General features: G+C 40.3%; 1 protein-coding gene across 1 annotated transcript in view; it reads left to right on the top strand.

Moving 5' to 3' along the window:
* The window catches only part of CRACR2A (calcium release activated channel regulator 2A), a 727,465-nt gene that overhangs the window by 588,890 nt on the left and 120,699 nt on the right, over window positions 1-17,876 (top strand). The window contains exons 10-11 of the mRNA XM_085652578.1: window positions 2,197-2,242; window positions 5,732-5,814. Coding sequence (XP_085508704.1) covers window positions 2,197-2,242; window positions 5,732-5,814 — 129 coding nt within the window. The remainder of the gene's footprint in view (window positions 1-2,196; window positions 2,243-5,731; window positions 5,815-17,876) is intronic.

The following is a 17,876-nucleotide window of genomic DNA, read 5'->3' as shown; positions in this document are numbered from 1 at the left end:
GGAACTCTGTACCTTTTTGCATTACTACTCATGTGGGTGGCACAACCAGTGCTGCAAGCCTAGTAGCATTTGATTTACAAGCCCTGGGCGCTCACAGTGCACTTTACTAGGAACTTAACAGTAATTCAAATACACCAATCATGGAGAAACCAATCACCAATGCAATTTACACAGAACACATATGCACTTTAGCACTGATCAGCAGTGGTAAAGTGTCCAGACTCCTAAAGCCAACAAAAACAGGGTCAGCAAAATAGGAGGCAAAAGGCAAAACATTTGGGGATTAACCTGAAAAAAGGCCCAAGTGGCAAAAAATACATGGCAAGGGCATTGTTCCCTGCCATGTGTCACTCATTGCAGTGCATTTAAACAGCAGCCTAGCCACAGGTGCTTCCCTCAGAAATGTATTTTAGTTCTACATCTGCGTGGTGTAAATACATACAGCAGCCCATGTATAATATTCCACTTTCCAAGTTATAGATGCACTTAAGGCACCATTTACAAGGGACTTAAAGGGAAGTTAAGTAGGCCAAATAGGAAGTTCCAATGTACAGCATATATTTTAGAAGCGAAGCACAGGCACTGGAAGTTAAGTAGGCCAAATAGGAAGTTCCAATGTACAGCATATATTTTAGAAGCGAAGCACAGGCACTTTATTACTGCTTAGCAATGGTGAAAAGTTCTGAAGCCAGCAAATTCAGACATTCAACAATTTGGGGGCCACCACAAAATGGGGTAATTTCTAATAGGTACCAATGGTATCAACCTTAGAAGGATAACATGCTGCTTCTGTCCTTCCGGAATATGAAGATAAGACCAGCAGGACTCTAAGGGGGTGCTTTCCCCACTGAGCATTATTTTCTTCAAAATAATTAGCAATTACTGTTGTGACGGCATTCTGCATATATAATCTGTTTTGCAAATCTGGCGAGTATAAAGGAGGGCACCTCCTCTCTTAGGGCTGTGTAAATTGTAGTTTATTTTTTTCACTAAAAACAGAATTAGAGAAGATTCAGTTGCAAATTGTCATTGATTTATAGGCCATAGGTAGTATGCATTTATTGCCTGATCTCAAAATAGTGACTAGACATAGCTCCAACAGGACCGCAGAAATAAAACATTATAGAATTCAGTAGATTATGTACATGATTTATGAAATCTGCACTTATACTAAATTAGAAGTGTAAAAATGTTTTTTAACAAAAATAAAATCTGTCAATCAGAGAACAGAGGGATCCTGCTGCACCCCGGGAGCATGAAAGCTTAAGCACACAAATACAGAGTGCAGATGTACATTTTATTAATACACAGGGCTCCGGTGGAGGCATGTGAGAAAACCAAAAAAACGAGCACTGCAGGTGCAGAAACTGAAACCGTGGGATAGTGCACACTTCACCTTCGAATGTTTATTAAAATGAAGCTGGCAGACCCGAGCCAGCTGTTCAAGGATTTGGCTCCATCATGCCAGGCATGAGAGGGAGAGTTTGTACATCAGAGGCAGGCAGAACTTGGTAGCTTTGGGTTAACACTGAGCAACAATGTGGCTACCGACTGTTCAATTATGGCAATATTTCTACATTCCACAAAGTGATGATGTCGCCCAAGGATAAAGGCTTTCTTTGGGATGTCATTGTTTGCCAGCTAATGGGAGAAAGGGATAGATGACTTTATACGATTTGATTGGTGATAGCATTTAGCATGTTGATAGTTTACCTTGCACATGCGTTTTATAATACTTGCACAGTCAATAATTTGTTACATACGAGCAATGTCTACCACTCCTCCTTAGGTCTTCGAGCAAGTGAGGTTGTAACTCCTTCATTATTTTAAAAGTGGTATAAGTAGGTTAGGGTGGACGGGTTGTGCCTAGGCAGTGAATTACTTTGTATTTAATATATTTTCACTTGCGGAGATGTAGGTCGAGTGATAACTACTGGTTTAATGTGTTACACTTGACTTTGTAATTGTAATATCATTGCGTGCAAAAGTAGGTGAGGCCCACTCCACAAAACTGTTGCTGTTGAGTGAGTGACTTATTTATTCTTGGGGTGCCTCTGGTTTTCTACTGCATTCCAGGTAGCTGCTCGGCAGGAGTAAGTAACAGCAACATCTTTGTGAATCCGGCCCTGTGCATTTTATTTCGAAATGTATTTTTAACATAACCATTCACATGTTGTCTTGCATTTTATTTTACAGGGAAACAAACAAGCACCTGCGGGATGAACGTGACAGCTCCTTACAGGTATTAAGAGACTGTCACTGCATAAGCAATGGGGGCAATGCTTAATTTGTGTCGGTGATTGCCGGTGCTTGGCACTAACACTTATTTCTAAACACCAGCACGTATTTATGAGAGTTCTCCAAATAGCGCTGCGATATGCCTCTTCTGTAGCAAAGCACTTTTGTGGAATGTTTAACAACTTGACATATGTTATTTTTAAAAGTGAATAAGCGAGCGCTTCCAAAACAGAGGTCACACATGTGACTGTGGTCGGTAATAGGTCATGCTGGCACTGCCATTCAGCACAACGGGCAGGAGCAGTGTGCGATGCCACCTGCAATGGACTCCAGTGAGATGTCTTGGGCCCTGGCACTTATTGTTTCCCCAATTAGCCATTGCTTGTGGTTCGTCCATGCCTGGCTCTGTGACCATTTACCTCTTGGGTCACTAATGTGTTCGGTCCATCCTGTCAGGAAGGGAGTCCTGGACTAACTGGTTTGTCCCCTCTCGGGGATCATTGTCAGGTCCTTGCCACCCATACTTGGTATGGCAGAGCAATGGCACTGCTCTGTTCAGAGACCAGTGAATAACCCAATCTAAACCACCGAAATATTAAAACAAACACATTCGCACACACGCAACCATCCAGTCAGAGCCCAGTGCTTCACTGGTTCTTCACCCTCCCTTCCTGGAGGGGATAAACTGTATGCCAGCCTCCTTCAAAGTCTACAAACATGTAGCTTGCCAGGTGCCCAGCATGTCATAAAAAGACAGGTGCTGAAGTCCCCAGTCAATAAACCACGTCCATACACCTGCAGGGAGGTAGGCCTACACTTTTAAAGCAAGTTCTGTAATGAGCAGTCCTTCATTTTACATGTGTTTATTTGTGACTGTAAGAGGACTGTGACATAAGGAGATGTTCTTTGCAGAAGAGATAATCACTCATGAGAAGCTGCCGTATTCAGCAACTCGAGAGCAGGGCAGGGAGGTGCCAACATGAGATTTGCTGCATCTAAGGGTACAACGATGCACTTGGTGGACAGCAACTCTTGCAAACAATGCAAGCTGGAGTAATGCCTATTTACAGCTTTGCAAAGGGGAAATTGTTAACTTTTGGGCTATTTTCGACAGTGACCCCAGGATGAGGGGCAGCAAAAACAAACACTATTGCTGGCGTTGTGCAAACGGCTGGCTTACTTATGGTGCCAACCGGTGTGTGATTGGATGATGGTTTTATGGAGTGTGGTACAGGTGTTGTCACAGAGCCCTACCAATTTGGATTTCTTTTGATGTTTTACGCTTAGCAGTTTTATTTTGGGCATATTTATGATTTCTCTGTTTTCTGTGTTCATGTAGAAACTACCTGTCTGTATTTTGGGGTGTTGGGGTGTTGTTACTTGTGGCATGCTTTGACCGACCCTGTTCTCCAATTATGTATTTTAACACTTCTTTTTCAACCTTCCTCTGTGTGGGTGCTGTTATGGTACCAACAATGGGTGTATGAACTGTTGTATAATTTACTTATATTGTTATTTTTGGTCTTGCTAGCTGTTGGAAAGTGGCTTATTAGTAGTAGTAAATATATATTTACCACTAGAAATAAGGCCACTAATGCGGTCTAAGGCTCAGTATAGGTCTCCCATGCTCAACCCTTGGTAACGTGGCTGTGAGCAGGCAGGCTTAACTTCAAAGACAGGTATGTAAGCATCTAAAAACACAAATTCAGTAAATAATTAAGACACAACTCACAAAAAATATCCAACACCAATTTATAGAAATAGGACATATTTATATCTTTAAAATGACACCAAAATGAAAATAATCCAATGTTGGGATCCGGAGTTATGAATTTTTAAAGATTGTAGTGGTACATGAGTAGTATTGGATGTAACCTTTCAGATTTGGGCTTGATTTACACTTTTGAAGGTTTATCAGTGGATCTGCTTACCCCTCCTTATAACCTGCATCGTGTCCTCTTGCCACATTCAGTTTAGCGGAGATATCGCCTATTTTGGCATTTCCTTCCCTTCCACTCCAATATTTACACCTTAGTAGTACATTTCAGGGCCTTATTATTCTGCACACACAGAAAGTCAACCTAGTACTGTACGGATGGTTATTTTTTAATTCCCATTCCATGCGTACTACAATTGCTTAGGCCCTCCGTATTAGTTGCCTGGTTAATGGACTGAAGTTATCTCACTCCTGTAGTTGCCAGTACTGAGAGCACTAGTAACTTCGATAACATTTGGCCTTTACTAGGCGTACCCTGAGGGTTCATTAAGAAATGAGGAATTACTGGGGAAGCATTAATTCTGGGTCTGATTCTCATGGTAATTCCTCATTTTCCTTTTTAATTTCGCAGGGACATTTTAGTGTTTTTAGCAGCCAAAATCTCTGGGTGAATGTGAAGAGATCAGTGGTTGCCAGTCCCATCAGAATTAGGAGGCCACTCGTAATCACAACATAGATGTACTAATCCATATGTATGGAGATGGTTTTGTAAACTGGGCAGTTATTTTTAGAAAGCAAGAATATTTGCTGAAGCACACTTCTAACTTTTAGCAATTTTAGCAAAATGGCAACCAAAATCTGGTTCCAAAATCTCTCGGAAATGTTGCAAATTTTAACAGGGAGCTATGATGAGCTATTTGCTGAACCCCAATTGAAATTATTTGAATATTGTTAGGAAAAATCGTTATGCACTAGAAAAATCACAAGGAAATTAATATCTTACATTGCATACTTACAGAGAATCATTGAGTTTCAAGGAAAGAAGATAGCTGGAAAAATTAACCATACCATTTTTTAATTCCAAAGCCATTCTCAAAGGAGAAAGTTACAGATGCCGTGCATCAGCTCTATTTATTGATGCTAGCCGTAGGTACCAACCGAGCAACCTAGCCCTCTGCAGCCCTGCTTTGTCCAATGCACTCCCCACCTCCCACTATCCACCCTCCTTCGTAATTGGTTTCCATCATGTAGAGATTGTTGACAAACCTAAAATGGAACAGAAGAAAGACTTACTTGTAATTTTCCTTTTTCGACCTGTCATCTGCCAACGTGACAACAGCCCACGAGTCTTGTATCATTTGGGCTGTTTTACCTGAGAACAGACAATCCGTGTACGAGTGAAGCGCCGCAGTGCTGACGTCAGACGCATCCACAGATGCATGATGAGGCTGGCGTCACTCCCAGCGCCAGCCCGCGCTTTGTTCGGTGGCTGAAAAAGCAGGTTTCTGGCTCTGGGAAGGCTTGAAGATTTTACACATACCGTGCTTCAAGCAAATAATTTATCAAATCGCTTAACAGTTAAAACGAATGTACACATCTTATATTTTGAAATTATAACAGTATCTGGTAAAAAAATACATTATTTCGAAGAAAGGCCGAATTGATGTTTTATATAAATTGACTTTTATTGTTTACTGGAGATTCTTGTTAAGACTGCTTGCAGTGAATGAAAATGTAAATTTAACCCTGAGAATTCTACATTTTTATTTTTCTCAGAAACCCAACACGGCTGGAATCAAAGCTATGAGATCTGGTTCAATAATAGGGAAATATTTGGACGGTAAAACAACATTCAAAAGGTAACATAACATTGTTTCTGAATGCTGTCACAATAATATCCCCGAATTATACCTTACTTATTTTTCCCTGCAGGAATTGTCTTTGTAACTTTTTGGGTTAGCTTTTTCACATTCGCCTTTGCAAGAAAGCAAACAAAAAAACCTATTGGCCTCATATTACACACGGTTGGGTTCTCAAGACATTATTGAACAAAGTCCAGCCATTCAACAATCAATGAATATTGAGATGAAAATGATATCACCAGAACCACAGCAGCTATTTCTGTCCAGCAGATCGTCTCAACATTGGCTCAACCAAGATTACTCTTAGGAGAAGACTTTTCAAGAAAATGTGAATACATTTGGCATGACAACACACACACCACACCTAAGCTTGAACATTTGTTTCTACGAATGAAAATATCAACAAGCCACAAGTATGCGTGCAGCAAGGCTGAGAGGACCATTATGAACCATTGTTCTCTTCAAACCCCCTTGGACCGCAACCTACCTTCCTCCTTACGTGAATCATGAAGGGCTAATACACAGTTCTCCCTCACATACTGTTCTGGTCTTCTCTGGCTGAGCTTCAACCTCATTACAGCAATCAAGCACTTGATGTTTCTGTGAGGAATTCTGAGTTCACTCACCCATTGGAGCTTGGCAGAAACCACTAGGTCTTCCTAAGAGAATGTGCATTTAATCTGCTAACTAGAGTACCAAATCCAATAGAAAAGTAAACAAATGAGTTAATATTCACGAAAAACCTGATTAATAATAACAAAGAAGACACCAAAAGGACAAAAGCTAGATCAATAGTTTTTTCAGAAATTTGACAAACAGTGTGCACTGAAAGCAACTTGAAACATTAAAGTCAATGTTATCTTTTAGGGTGCTGGTTACCGGGTCATAAACACCTTCTGTAGGTGAACTGTAAAGGACCAAGGTTAGATAGAGGCTGCTTCCTTTGCCCTGTCAAATGTTATGAAGGATTGGTGATTAGGCATCCTTGCAGCCTTGCATCCAAGTTGTGATGGCCAGATGTGTGTCGTTCGCCCGTCAACAGTTTTAGCTTCAACCCCTTTGAAGGTCTAAATCCTTCAGTGGGGCAAGGCTTAAAGCTAATGCTTAATAGGTCTTCATTAGGTTGTATCCCTTCTATCCTGAGTCCCTTGGTAGCCTCACATTTCTCACTTGAAAGCTACAAAAAGGAACTCTTTGTCAGCTATACTTGCTTTGTCAGCACCTTGTTTTAGTCATACAAAAGTGGCAGCTTTTCTTCAAAAGTTTAATATTTCTTGTCTAGTGCTCTAATTTTCCACAAACTTTCAGAGACCCTTCTTTGGTTAATAGACCCAAGGGCGGCTGGTGTTAATGGCATGGAGGTCGTCGCCCTACTACCCAAAGGAGAGAGGAAAGACGAGGAGAAAAAGCACCAGCAGCTGGAAAGAAATAACCACTTGCTGCTAGGTAACAAAGTTAGCCGAATCTGTCTTTTTTCAAGGGGGGAAGGGAGACAGATTTGGACATGTCCTGCTACGCATGTGCCAGAAGGGCGAAGTATTCTTCGACCTGCAGGCACATGCTACAGCAGCGACATTATATCAGAGGGAGAGGTGAATTTCAATTCCTTGGATAAGTTTGCTTTTGGGGCGCACATACAGCGGTTTGTGAGGAATTCCTTTCAAATGAAGGGGCATGGCAGGCTGAAGGGGACAAGAGGTAGGGGGTGTCATCACGAGAAGGAGCAGGTTTTAGGTCGGGCCCCTCGCTTCAGATTAATTTGCAATACATGTTTGTACTGGCCAGTTTCACTTTTAAAAACGTTATGAAGCAGAGGCCAAGCCCTTCACTTTAGAGAATGCCTCTCTTCTGCTTAACACCTTTGAGTACCCTCTGGTTCTTGACTCTACCCGTCTTGGGGCTGCTATCCTTTCCCTCGTCCTCGCTTCCTTCCACCGGCTTTCTGTGGTTCCCTGCGGAGTGAATTCATTGCTTGCTACTGAGCACTGGGCAGGCGTGTTTTCAGAAAGGTGTCTATGATTTTCATCTTGAGGGCTTTCTTAGAGAGAAACATATGATTGCATGAATTGTTTGAGCCCGTATTGTGTCTTAGAAATAAACTAACTATACTGTCAGCTCAGCGTGGGCCCCTCTGTAGAGAACTGCAAAACTTTGTGTTTACGAGTCCCGGCTACAGTAAGATACTTCAGTGTTTATAAGCCTCCTTTGGCGTTTTATGTGCAAACTGCTGGCTCTGGGTTCCAACTACTAACAAATGGGATGATGGATTAATCTACAATAGAGATGTTTGTGGGCCTGCTGATGAGAACCTCGTGCAGTTTGCTGTCCTTGTGGCCGATTACACTATGTGTACTTTGCAGGTGAATACAACTGACTTCACTACCAGTGCCTTGTAGCATTTTTATGGTGCTGCAAACCTACTACACATGGACAGCAAAGAGGTTGCTTCCCCATACAGTTGCTACTGCGGGGTGACCTTACCTCTCCTCAAGTGGCTCTTTGCTTTTTACAGTGCAAAGAAGCCCCATGACTGTGGCACTGAGTGCCAGACATTTCTGAAAACTAGACACATGGTGGAGTCCAAGAAGGTGTGGCTTGCGTGGATCTCCCTAAACATTTTCTTTACCCAGAACCTTCTTCAAACTTCAAATTTAGCAAAAAGATCATAAAACAAACAAATAATCTCATGCAATCTAGAGTATTTTGTGGCGTCTTCAAGGGTATGGCGCACTATATAAATTCTACATTGCAGTATGAGAATATATACCCTGGTAGTCTTATATAATATAACACAAGGACGCATTTCACCTTAGTACATTAGATTTTGTGAACTGTATTTATTAAAAGTGAGAGCCTTTAAACATGAACTGAGTAACATTCCTGAACCTGACTCCTGCCCTGATGACAATGGCACAAGTCCTTAACTTATGCAATTGGTTTCCAGCCGGGGCTTCCACCTGTGCTTAGTTTTTGGGACTGGTGCTCATTTTGCTAGTGCCGCAGTCGACCGTCCTGATCCAGTTCTGTAATGTAGAAATATCCAATGACTGAATGTCCTTTCGCCAAGGATGCCATTGCCCTGCTGTTGAGCTTGGGCAGGGTTTGTCATACAGCACGGGCACAGACAGTACTGTACAGTGCGAGATTGCTCACCAAGCTGCTCAGCAACAAGCAGATACAAGGGCCATCTTACAGAGGCTTGGACTGTCCCTGGCTGAGCGGGGTAGCACAGTAGACTGCACAGAGCGGGTAGAGGGGGCCCGCACCGTGAGCAGTCACAGGACATACTGAAGTGAAGCTTTTTATATTGAAAGACTTACCTTGCTTACTTATGCCTTAGTTCCTGCTCTGCTATTGTTAAAACAAAATTAAAAGGAAATGCTGTCCGTCCTCATGCTCAGCACTGAGCCTGGGATTGCTTAGTCAAATACTACAGTTACAGGCTATATGAAACATCCTGCAAACAATGTAACCCCTTCGCTGCTAGACCTTTCCCCATCTGTGCTAAGACTTTTGTTTGGCTATTTGGGGTAGTTTGTGCTTAGGCCTCCATACATTTGTGTCTACATAAGGTATCCACCCCAAATTTGCGTCCTTTTTTTTCCAACATCCTGGGGATTCTAAAGGTACCTAGGGTTTGTAAATTACCCTGGAACAGAGAAATTAGCCAAAATACAGCAAAATTTGGGTTTTTATTGGGAAAAATGGGAAAAACGTGCTGCACTAGAAAGCATCCTTTTTCTCTCCTGAAAATGGCATCCATGAAGAGTTTGCGTTGCTAAAATCACCATCTTACCAGCTTTGAGGAACAGGCAGACTAGTATCAGAAAACCAAAATTTTCAGCACAGTTTTTGAATTTTACTGGGAAATAGACTATTTTTCCTATTTTTTGTTCTTTCAACCTCTTTCCAGTTAGTGGTGAAAACAGGTGTAAAACCCATGGTGGTCCTGAAAAGCTATACATTTCTGACAAGTAGACAAAAGTCTGAATTCAGTAAGGGGTCATTTGTGTATATATCCTTCAAGGTTTTCCTATACAACAGTAACAGTTGAATAAAAAAAAATTGAAATTGAGTTGAAAGGGGGCGTGGTCTGGCCGTCAGGAAAGATGGCCACTTGAAGAACGAGCTCTGCTGTGGAGGGGCCCCTGACGAAAGCGTGACGAAAGCGGCTCGCTCCTCCGACCTAAGAGGGTTCCTTCCTTCATGCCAATCATATGGGGAAGTTGCAGTGGCAACTTTGAGAGACTTTCCGACAAGTATCGTAGAGGTTTCTCACCGCTATCTTGAACCAACGGTGGGCCTCTTGTGACCTTTGTCATCCCCGGCTACCCGCACGCCGCACTGCCAAAGCCGCGCCTCCTGCGTTTGTCAAGGTCGTGCCTCCTCTCCCAGTCAAGGCAGCAGATCCTGCTGGCAAAAACAATGCTCCTGACAGGATTTACAGCTTTAGGGTCCAGTTTCTTCACGTTATTTCTCATCAAATACATTTTGAATTTTGTGCTCAATTCAAACTTGCGTCTCTCCTCATGAAACTCCCGTGCTTTTCCTCACACAGAATGCATTATAATTTAGCACTTGAAACCACAGGAGGAGGTAAGCAATGATATTGCCAATGATTTACTATCTTCAATCCCATGTTCCTTGTGGAGATTTTAATTATCTTGCTGGCATCTTCATAATTTTGCTTCAGAACTGACAATTTTAACGTATCTATGTGTATCACAGGAATATTTTTCTCCTATCAATCATCTGTTTTAATTTAAACTTGCCTTATTCCTTTTAAAAAATTCTGCGCTTTCACTAAAATGGTGCTTATGTCTTGCTGCAGCGCTCAGGACTCTAGGAAAAGGTAAGCAACGTATTATCTATTTATACAACTCTTCAGAATATACTCTACGCTCCTGATATTATTTATTTTGCGAGATGAAAATATAACCTGTCATTTTTCCTCTTGAATTTGAAGCAAGGTTATTAATATCAGGTGTATACAGCTAAACACTATATGCAACAGCTGCGTAACTATTTCCTGCACTACAAAGGTCCTTTTGCTAGCTGCCTTTCATGAACAGGACCCACCGACTCTCTTCAGCATTTATTTACAAGTAATGAATTCTACGGTGAACGAAACTAGAATTCATGTGAATCCTCACTACCAAACTGTAATTTTAAATTACCTTCTGTGAATAATTATACCTCTGTTGACCTGTGCATTTACTTTACTTAGTCATAACTACTACTAGGTCAACTAAATTTGTAACGCGGCGTAACGCTATTTTTCTCTGCTCATATTAGAACTCAGTACGCCGCATTTACATTATCTGCAAGTGTTGACCATAGCATAAGTTGAATGTCTACTAATAAGTACGGGAGCAAGCCCTCTAAACAACCTCTCTCTGTGGAAGTCTTCAAAAATTCTAATACCATGCCTGTAAAAGGAAATACTTCCACTGTAATACCAACAGAAACCATGGAACGCATATTGCACACAATTTCAGGAGTCAGCCGTCGACTGGAAGGCATGGAAATCACTATTGCATCTTTGGTACAGAAACCAAGTCAATTAGAAGGACTTGACTCCCGACTGGTGGGGATGGAGAATCGTCTCGACTTATTGCACAACAGAGACCAAAAACTCCTATTTCTTCTTAGCAAAATAATTAATTTGGAAGATCGCAACAGAAGAGACAACATTAGTTTCTTTGGGTTTCCGGAATGCTTTGAAGGCCAAAACACTAACGCCTTTCTATGTGACATTCTGCCAAAGTTGACTGACATTTCTTTCAATCCATCCTTAGAAATTCAGGGAGCTCATCGCATTGGTCCTTCGCGTAAGGATCCTGCAGCACGCCCGAGACCACTTATTGCCTGTTTCCTCCACCACAAACAAACAAGGCAACTGTTGGCTGCAGCCCGTTCACAAGGTTCCTTTTCATATGATGGCCACCTTATACACATGGCAGCTGATTTTTCTAAAGAAATAATTGAGCGACGGAAGGCATTTCTTTCCATGCGACCTCGGCTTCGACAACTGGATATTAAATATGGTTTACCTGCGCGTTTTCGTATTACCATAAATAGAGACTCTAAGGACTTTTATGACCCAGCAGACCTTCAGAAATTTCTAGTCTGTATGAAACTCCAAGACATGGAAACTCAGTCTCTGTCACAAGATCAGCTACATTCTCCCCCACACTTTTTTCAAACAGTACCAGACAGCAGCAGACGAAATCTCAGCAACTCAAGACACGGTGGCAGAGACTTAGAAAGACTTAACCGCTCTCAAGAAGACAAAAACTCAATTCTACAACCTATCTCTGCTTCAACTCAAGACTCACACAGAGATAAATCTAGGTCTCCTCTTAAATCCACACTGGACCTGAGTTGAATATAACATCACTTAGTCTCCTGTTATCTCTTACAAATATAATAGTGTTAGGACATTGATATTGCTCTTGCTCCTTTTTCATTCGAATGATTACTATCATCACATTGTTTATTCCTATATGTCATAATATTCAAGGCTTGTTTAGTATATCATAGCATATTATATTTCTATATTTTCTACTAATGTTTTGCTTCCTCGTTATTGTGTACAAAACTGGCATATTTTACACGAAACACTGTTTAAAACCTGCTTAATTTATCATAGTAGATTCTAATATTCTATTTCATATTTATGCAATTCTATTTTCACGATGTTCTTTTTCCTCAGGTTTATTATCTGCCATTTTCAGCATGTTCTGTTACATTTTAACATTCTAGACTGAAATGTCTGCTATTAATCTATATTATTCTATTTAATGTTTATACCGTTGATTAAGAATGAGTTTTACTTTATTTTAGGATATTCTTCCACCAACTTATTGCAATTTACAACTCACTTTCCAATATAGATCAATTGGACTTCATCCATTTTCAATATATCATAGCTCATTATAAGATTATATTTTGCACCTCTAATGTTTTATTATAGTAGATTTTTTGTTTGTTACTATTACAATTATATGTTATACTGTACCACTATAAGTCTTATTCTATTACATATATTTAATTATTTATCTTTATATTTATAAACCCTCATTTATATAGGTTTACTATTCTCTCATCTCTGTTAATGCATTTATTACATATGTCTTCAGAATAATCCATGAAATTAGCATCTTCCTTTTTCACTCATTGTTGCATTCTTTATTTCATATTATTTTATTTTGTGTTTCTCAGATGGATTACTGTGCTATCATAGGTTTTCCTCTTATTCTTTTTATTAATCCTCCTCACTATCTCGCTTTCTGATGGGGCCCAACCCCGTGGCGTTGCTCCAGTGAGCCCAGACCTGCGGTTAACAATCCAGAGTCCCTAGTCCTGTTTCATTCCTACTCTCCCTTCAGTTCCACTTTCTTCTATATCTCTACATAACTTGTCACATTGTATCTATTTTACTAATTTTCTAGACTATTTCCTCTCTCTACTTGATTGCCTTCTAATATCCACATACTGCTATCTTCGTGGTAAGCCAGAGTACCCCAGCTTTTTCTTTTCCCAGTCTGCCCTCTATCCTCTTATTGCATTGTCATAACTTTATATTTCTTTTCACTTTGATCAATATATTGAATCTTGCTCTATTAATTTCTTTTGATTGCATTTCAACATGATGAACACTCATCCATTATCGACCATTACATGGAATGTCCATGGCCTCACCCACTACATAAAAAGGAAAAAAGTACTTTCTTATCTCCAATCCAAACATGTAGATATAGCCTTATTACAAGAAACACACTTAGATGTGCTAGAATCTGACAAACTTTGTAGAGACTGGGTGGGGAAGGTCATTCACAGCAGCATCCAAAAAGATGAACACGCAGATACTTGCCCTGTTTGTAAGTGTGGAGTTGCAATCCTTATTCGCAAATCACTCCCAGTTACGATCTCTAAAACATGGACGGATCCTGAAGGCCATTATGTGTTCGCTAAACTACGTCTTGGTAATTCTTACATCTGCTTAGGATCAGTTTATGCTCAGACAGGCACTAAAAAATAATTCTTCCTCCAGCTGAACCGCCTACTAACAGAGTTTGCTGCCTCACAATATCTCATTGGTGGGGATTGAAATTTGGTACGAGATCCTATATTAGAAAACAGGTCAGTTGGATAAAGGAAACATGGCAGATAGAGCTATGTTAAATTATATACTTTCAGATTACGGTTTAGTTGATCATTGACATCTTAGTCATCCAACAGACACAGAATACACATTCTCTCCCACCCATGGCACGTTTTCTCGCTTAGATTACTTTTTGACATCACATAAAGCGGTTCAATTGGTCACAGAGTCTCGAATTTTAGAGGCAGCTTTATCCGACCATTCTCCTGTCCTTCTATCTTTTGATTTTGGACTCTCTCGGCCAGGGCACAAACCATGGCTCATGAACATCCAACGACACAGGACTCCGAAGGGTAAACTCCAATTGCAATCTCATCTTCAAGATTATCTCTCTGCTAACCAGGGGTCTGTAAATTCCAGCAGGACTATATGGGCTGCAGCTAAAGCCATTATCAGAGGCCAACTCATCCGTGATGCAGCACTCGCTAATAAGCAAAATGCTGCAAAACAAACAGAATTAGAACAAGACATCCAATCTTACTCCCGCCTGTATACAGCAACTCCAACCTTGCATCATCGTAAATTATTAGAGCAAGCACTCATGTCCCTAAATAGTCTTTTTACCACTAAAGCTGAATATGCTTTGCAAAAAATGAAGGGGCGGTACTACGAGCCGGGGGAGAAGACCGGCAGATTGTTAGCTGCATAATTGTGTCAAAGGGAGGCAGCAATGGCATTCCCAGCTATTCGTTCAACACAAGGTGACATACTCACAAGACCTCAAGAGATTGTCAATGAATTTGCCTCTTTTTATCAATCCCTATATACCTCAGTTAACCAAATAGACCTAGATAAGATGTCTTCTTTCCTCACAGGAGTGGACCTTCCCCATCTCTCTGATGATGGTAGAGCCCTACTTGAGGGTGAAATCACCAAGGATGAGATCTCTAAAGCAATTACTGCTCTACCCTATCATAAAGCTCCTGGGGAGGATGGATTCCCTGCTGAATTCTATAGATGAGCAGGACACAATATTATTGACACACTACATGCTGTATTTCAGGAGGCAGATAATAATTTCTCATTAGGTCCCCTTTCTAATAAAGCGATTATCGTTGTGTTACCTAAGCCCGGTAAAGACCCTTTGTTTTGCTGTAGTTATGGTCCCATCTCGTTATTAAATTGCGATATCAAAATTCTAGCCAGCATCCTAGCGTCTCGCCTTCGTAAAGTCTTACCTTCTCTAATACATCATACTCAAGTGGGCTTTGTCCCGAGGCGTTCCTCTCGGAATCATCTCCGTATGTTGGCTCATACATTGTCTTCTGCCAAACACCTTTCAGAAGATGCATTAGCCCTCTCACTTGACACAGAAAAAGTGTTTGATAGCATTGAATGGGAATACCTTTTTACAATAATGCAACAATTTGGATTAGGTGCTCAATTTATAACTAAAGTTTGTTTATTATATGACAATGATTCTGCTCAGGTGAGTTGTGTGGGTTTTCTATCTGATGCATTCCAGATTCGGAGAGGAACACACCAGGGTTGTCCCCTATCCCCTCTTCTTTTTTTTTTAGCAATGGAGCCACTAGCTGCCGCAATCCGCCAATCTGCTGAAATCATAGGTGTTTCTCTCCCAATTGGACATTCTAAAATGTACTTATACGCAGATGATATTCTACTTACTCTTATAGATCTCCCTAGATCTCTTCTTCAAATTATTAATGACTTTTCCTCTTTCTCAGGTTATAAAATCAATTGGGGCAAAAGTGAAGCGCTACCTATTTCCGATGGCAGTACAAAGGCAGCTGCATACGGTTTTCCTTTTCGTTGGCAGTCTCAGTAAATAAGGATTTGGAAAACATGGTTACAGACAATTTAACTTCTCTACTTTCTCAAATGCACCGTGACTTTGACAAATGGAAAGCTTTGGGGCTATCTCTATGGGGCAGAGTTCAAGCTGTCAAAATGCTTACTTTTCTGTGTTTCATCTATATTTTAGGCATGCTCCCCCTTCAGATTCCTCTAGCTATGCTTTGCTCAATAGAATCCAAGATTAAGTCCTTTATATTGGGTTCTGCTAGACCACGCCTTGTAATAGCAAAATTAAAGGTGCATCAATTACCTGGAGGAATAGGTCTCCCATCCATTGAACACTAATCTCTTGCATTACACGTCTCTCAATTCTCTTACTTCCTGCCAGGACTCAAAGATATTCCGCAATGGGTTTTTATTGAGCATCATATTTTATCCATGGATTCAGGTCTCTCTCTTTTATAGAGCAGTGGCACTAGCCGATCTGATCCCAAAAATCAGATTTTATCAGCCAATCATAAATCCTGGCAAAGAAGTCATTGTTTATTAGACTCCAACCCGCGTATCCATGTCAAAGCTACCTTATGAAACAATTCAGCTATATGCATTAGTGGTCGAACTTTATTCTGGCCTTTGTGGCTAACAGCTGCCATTTTCTCCCCGGATCAACTTCTTCATAATGGCGACTTCAAATCCATCTCACAATTAAGTGAGAAATGTAATCTTCCTATACAGCAATCTTCTAAATATCTTCAACTTCAACAATGTTTGAAAAAACAGAGGGCTTACATAAAGGTGTCCGTGAAGCTAGGTTTAAAGTTTGTATATTCAAAATTCTTCATGACTGACGCTGGTCACCGGTTGAATTGCATAAAGCTGGTTTACTTTTGCACGCCGATTGTTGGAGGTGTTCCACCTCTGGTTGTGATAACTCATATTATTTGTGAATGCCCAAAGATACAGCCTTTTTGGACCTTTATTGGTAACACCTTGCGATCCACTGTGTCACTACGTCTTCCACTTACATCTGCCAACATTCTCTTGCATGATTTACGTCATTCTCCAAAGCCCTCCAAACCGCAAATTCGTCTCTTCCATACTGTATTGGCTACTACTAAAATTGGTATTTTACGCCATTGGAAGTCATCATCCCCGCCCTCACAGGAAGAATGGTTAGTGGCAATGATGCAGACGGCTTCTCATGAACGCACGATATACAATCTTCAGGATCAAGTTGATATTTTCCTCCAGACCTGGTCTCCTTTCCTTAAAACTGAAGTTGATAATACTGCTAATTCCCCTGTTTCTCCTAATACAATCTATCACGTAGACTAATTTAATGTCTTACATATTCATACATTAAATATTTTCCACCATTACTACTTTTTTCCACTCTCTCATCTTCTTTTACCATCTCTCCCCCTTCCTTTCTTTTCCTCTTCCCCTCCCTTTTTCTTTACTCTGGCTCCACTTTTCCACATTTTTATTCCGGTCTATTATTTTCCTCTTATATTCTTCTTCCCCTTTCCCTTTCCCTTTCTTATATTATCTTATTATCCTCTTTCGAACTATTGTGTCCTAAACTCTTGTGAGTTAAGTATTTTCTATGATAGCACCTTCACCTATTATTATTAAGACAACCTCATATAAAGTCGCTTCTTTCATATTTACATTTCATTCATTTTAATTTTCTCTATTATTAACATATGTGATATCAATTTTACTATTTATCTATTTAATTATTTATTTAATTTTTTATATATAATGTGACTTCTTATATATTCCATATTTCTATGTCTGTATTCATTACAAATAATATGTATTCCATGTTACCTTTTATTCCTATAATATTTCTTCAGTACTTAACAAGTATTTGCTCTTACCTATTTTGTGTTACTATGTATCTTACTGTAAAACTGAATAAACAATTGCAACACAAAAAAAGAAATTGAGTTGAAAAACAGCCATTTGTGTCTACGTTTTCTTCTGTAACTTTTTCTAGCTATGGCAGATTTTCAAAATCAATATACCTTATGCTCCCTGGACCCTTCTGGTTGTGGTGATATATAGGGCTTTTAGGTTCACCAAGAACCTGAGGTACCCAGAGCAAATAACCGAGCTGCACCTTTCAATG

The sequence above is a fragment of the Triturus cristatus genome, chromosome 4_1 (assembly GCF_964204655.1).
Source record: "Triturus cristatus chromosome 4_1, aTriCri1.1, whole genome shotgun sequence".
NCBI lineage: Eukaryota > Metazoa > Chordata > Amphibia > Caudata > Salamandridae > Triturus > Triturus cristatus.
Note: the sequence above shows the minus strand (reverse complement) of the source record. Positions and strands in the feature narration are given on the sequence as shown.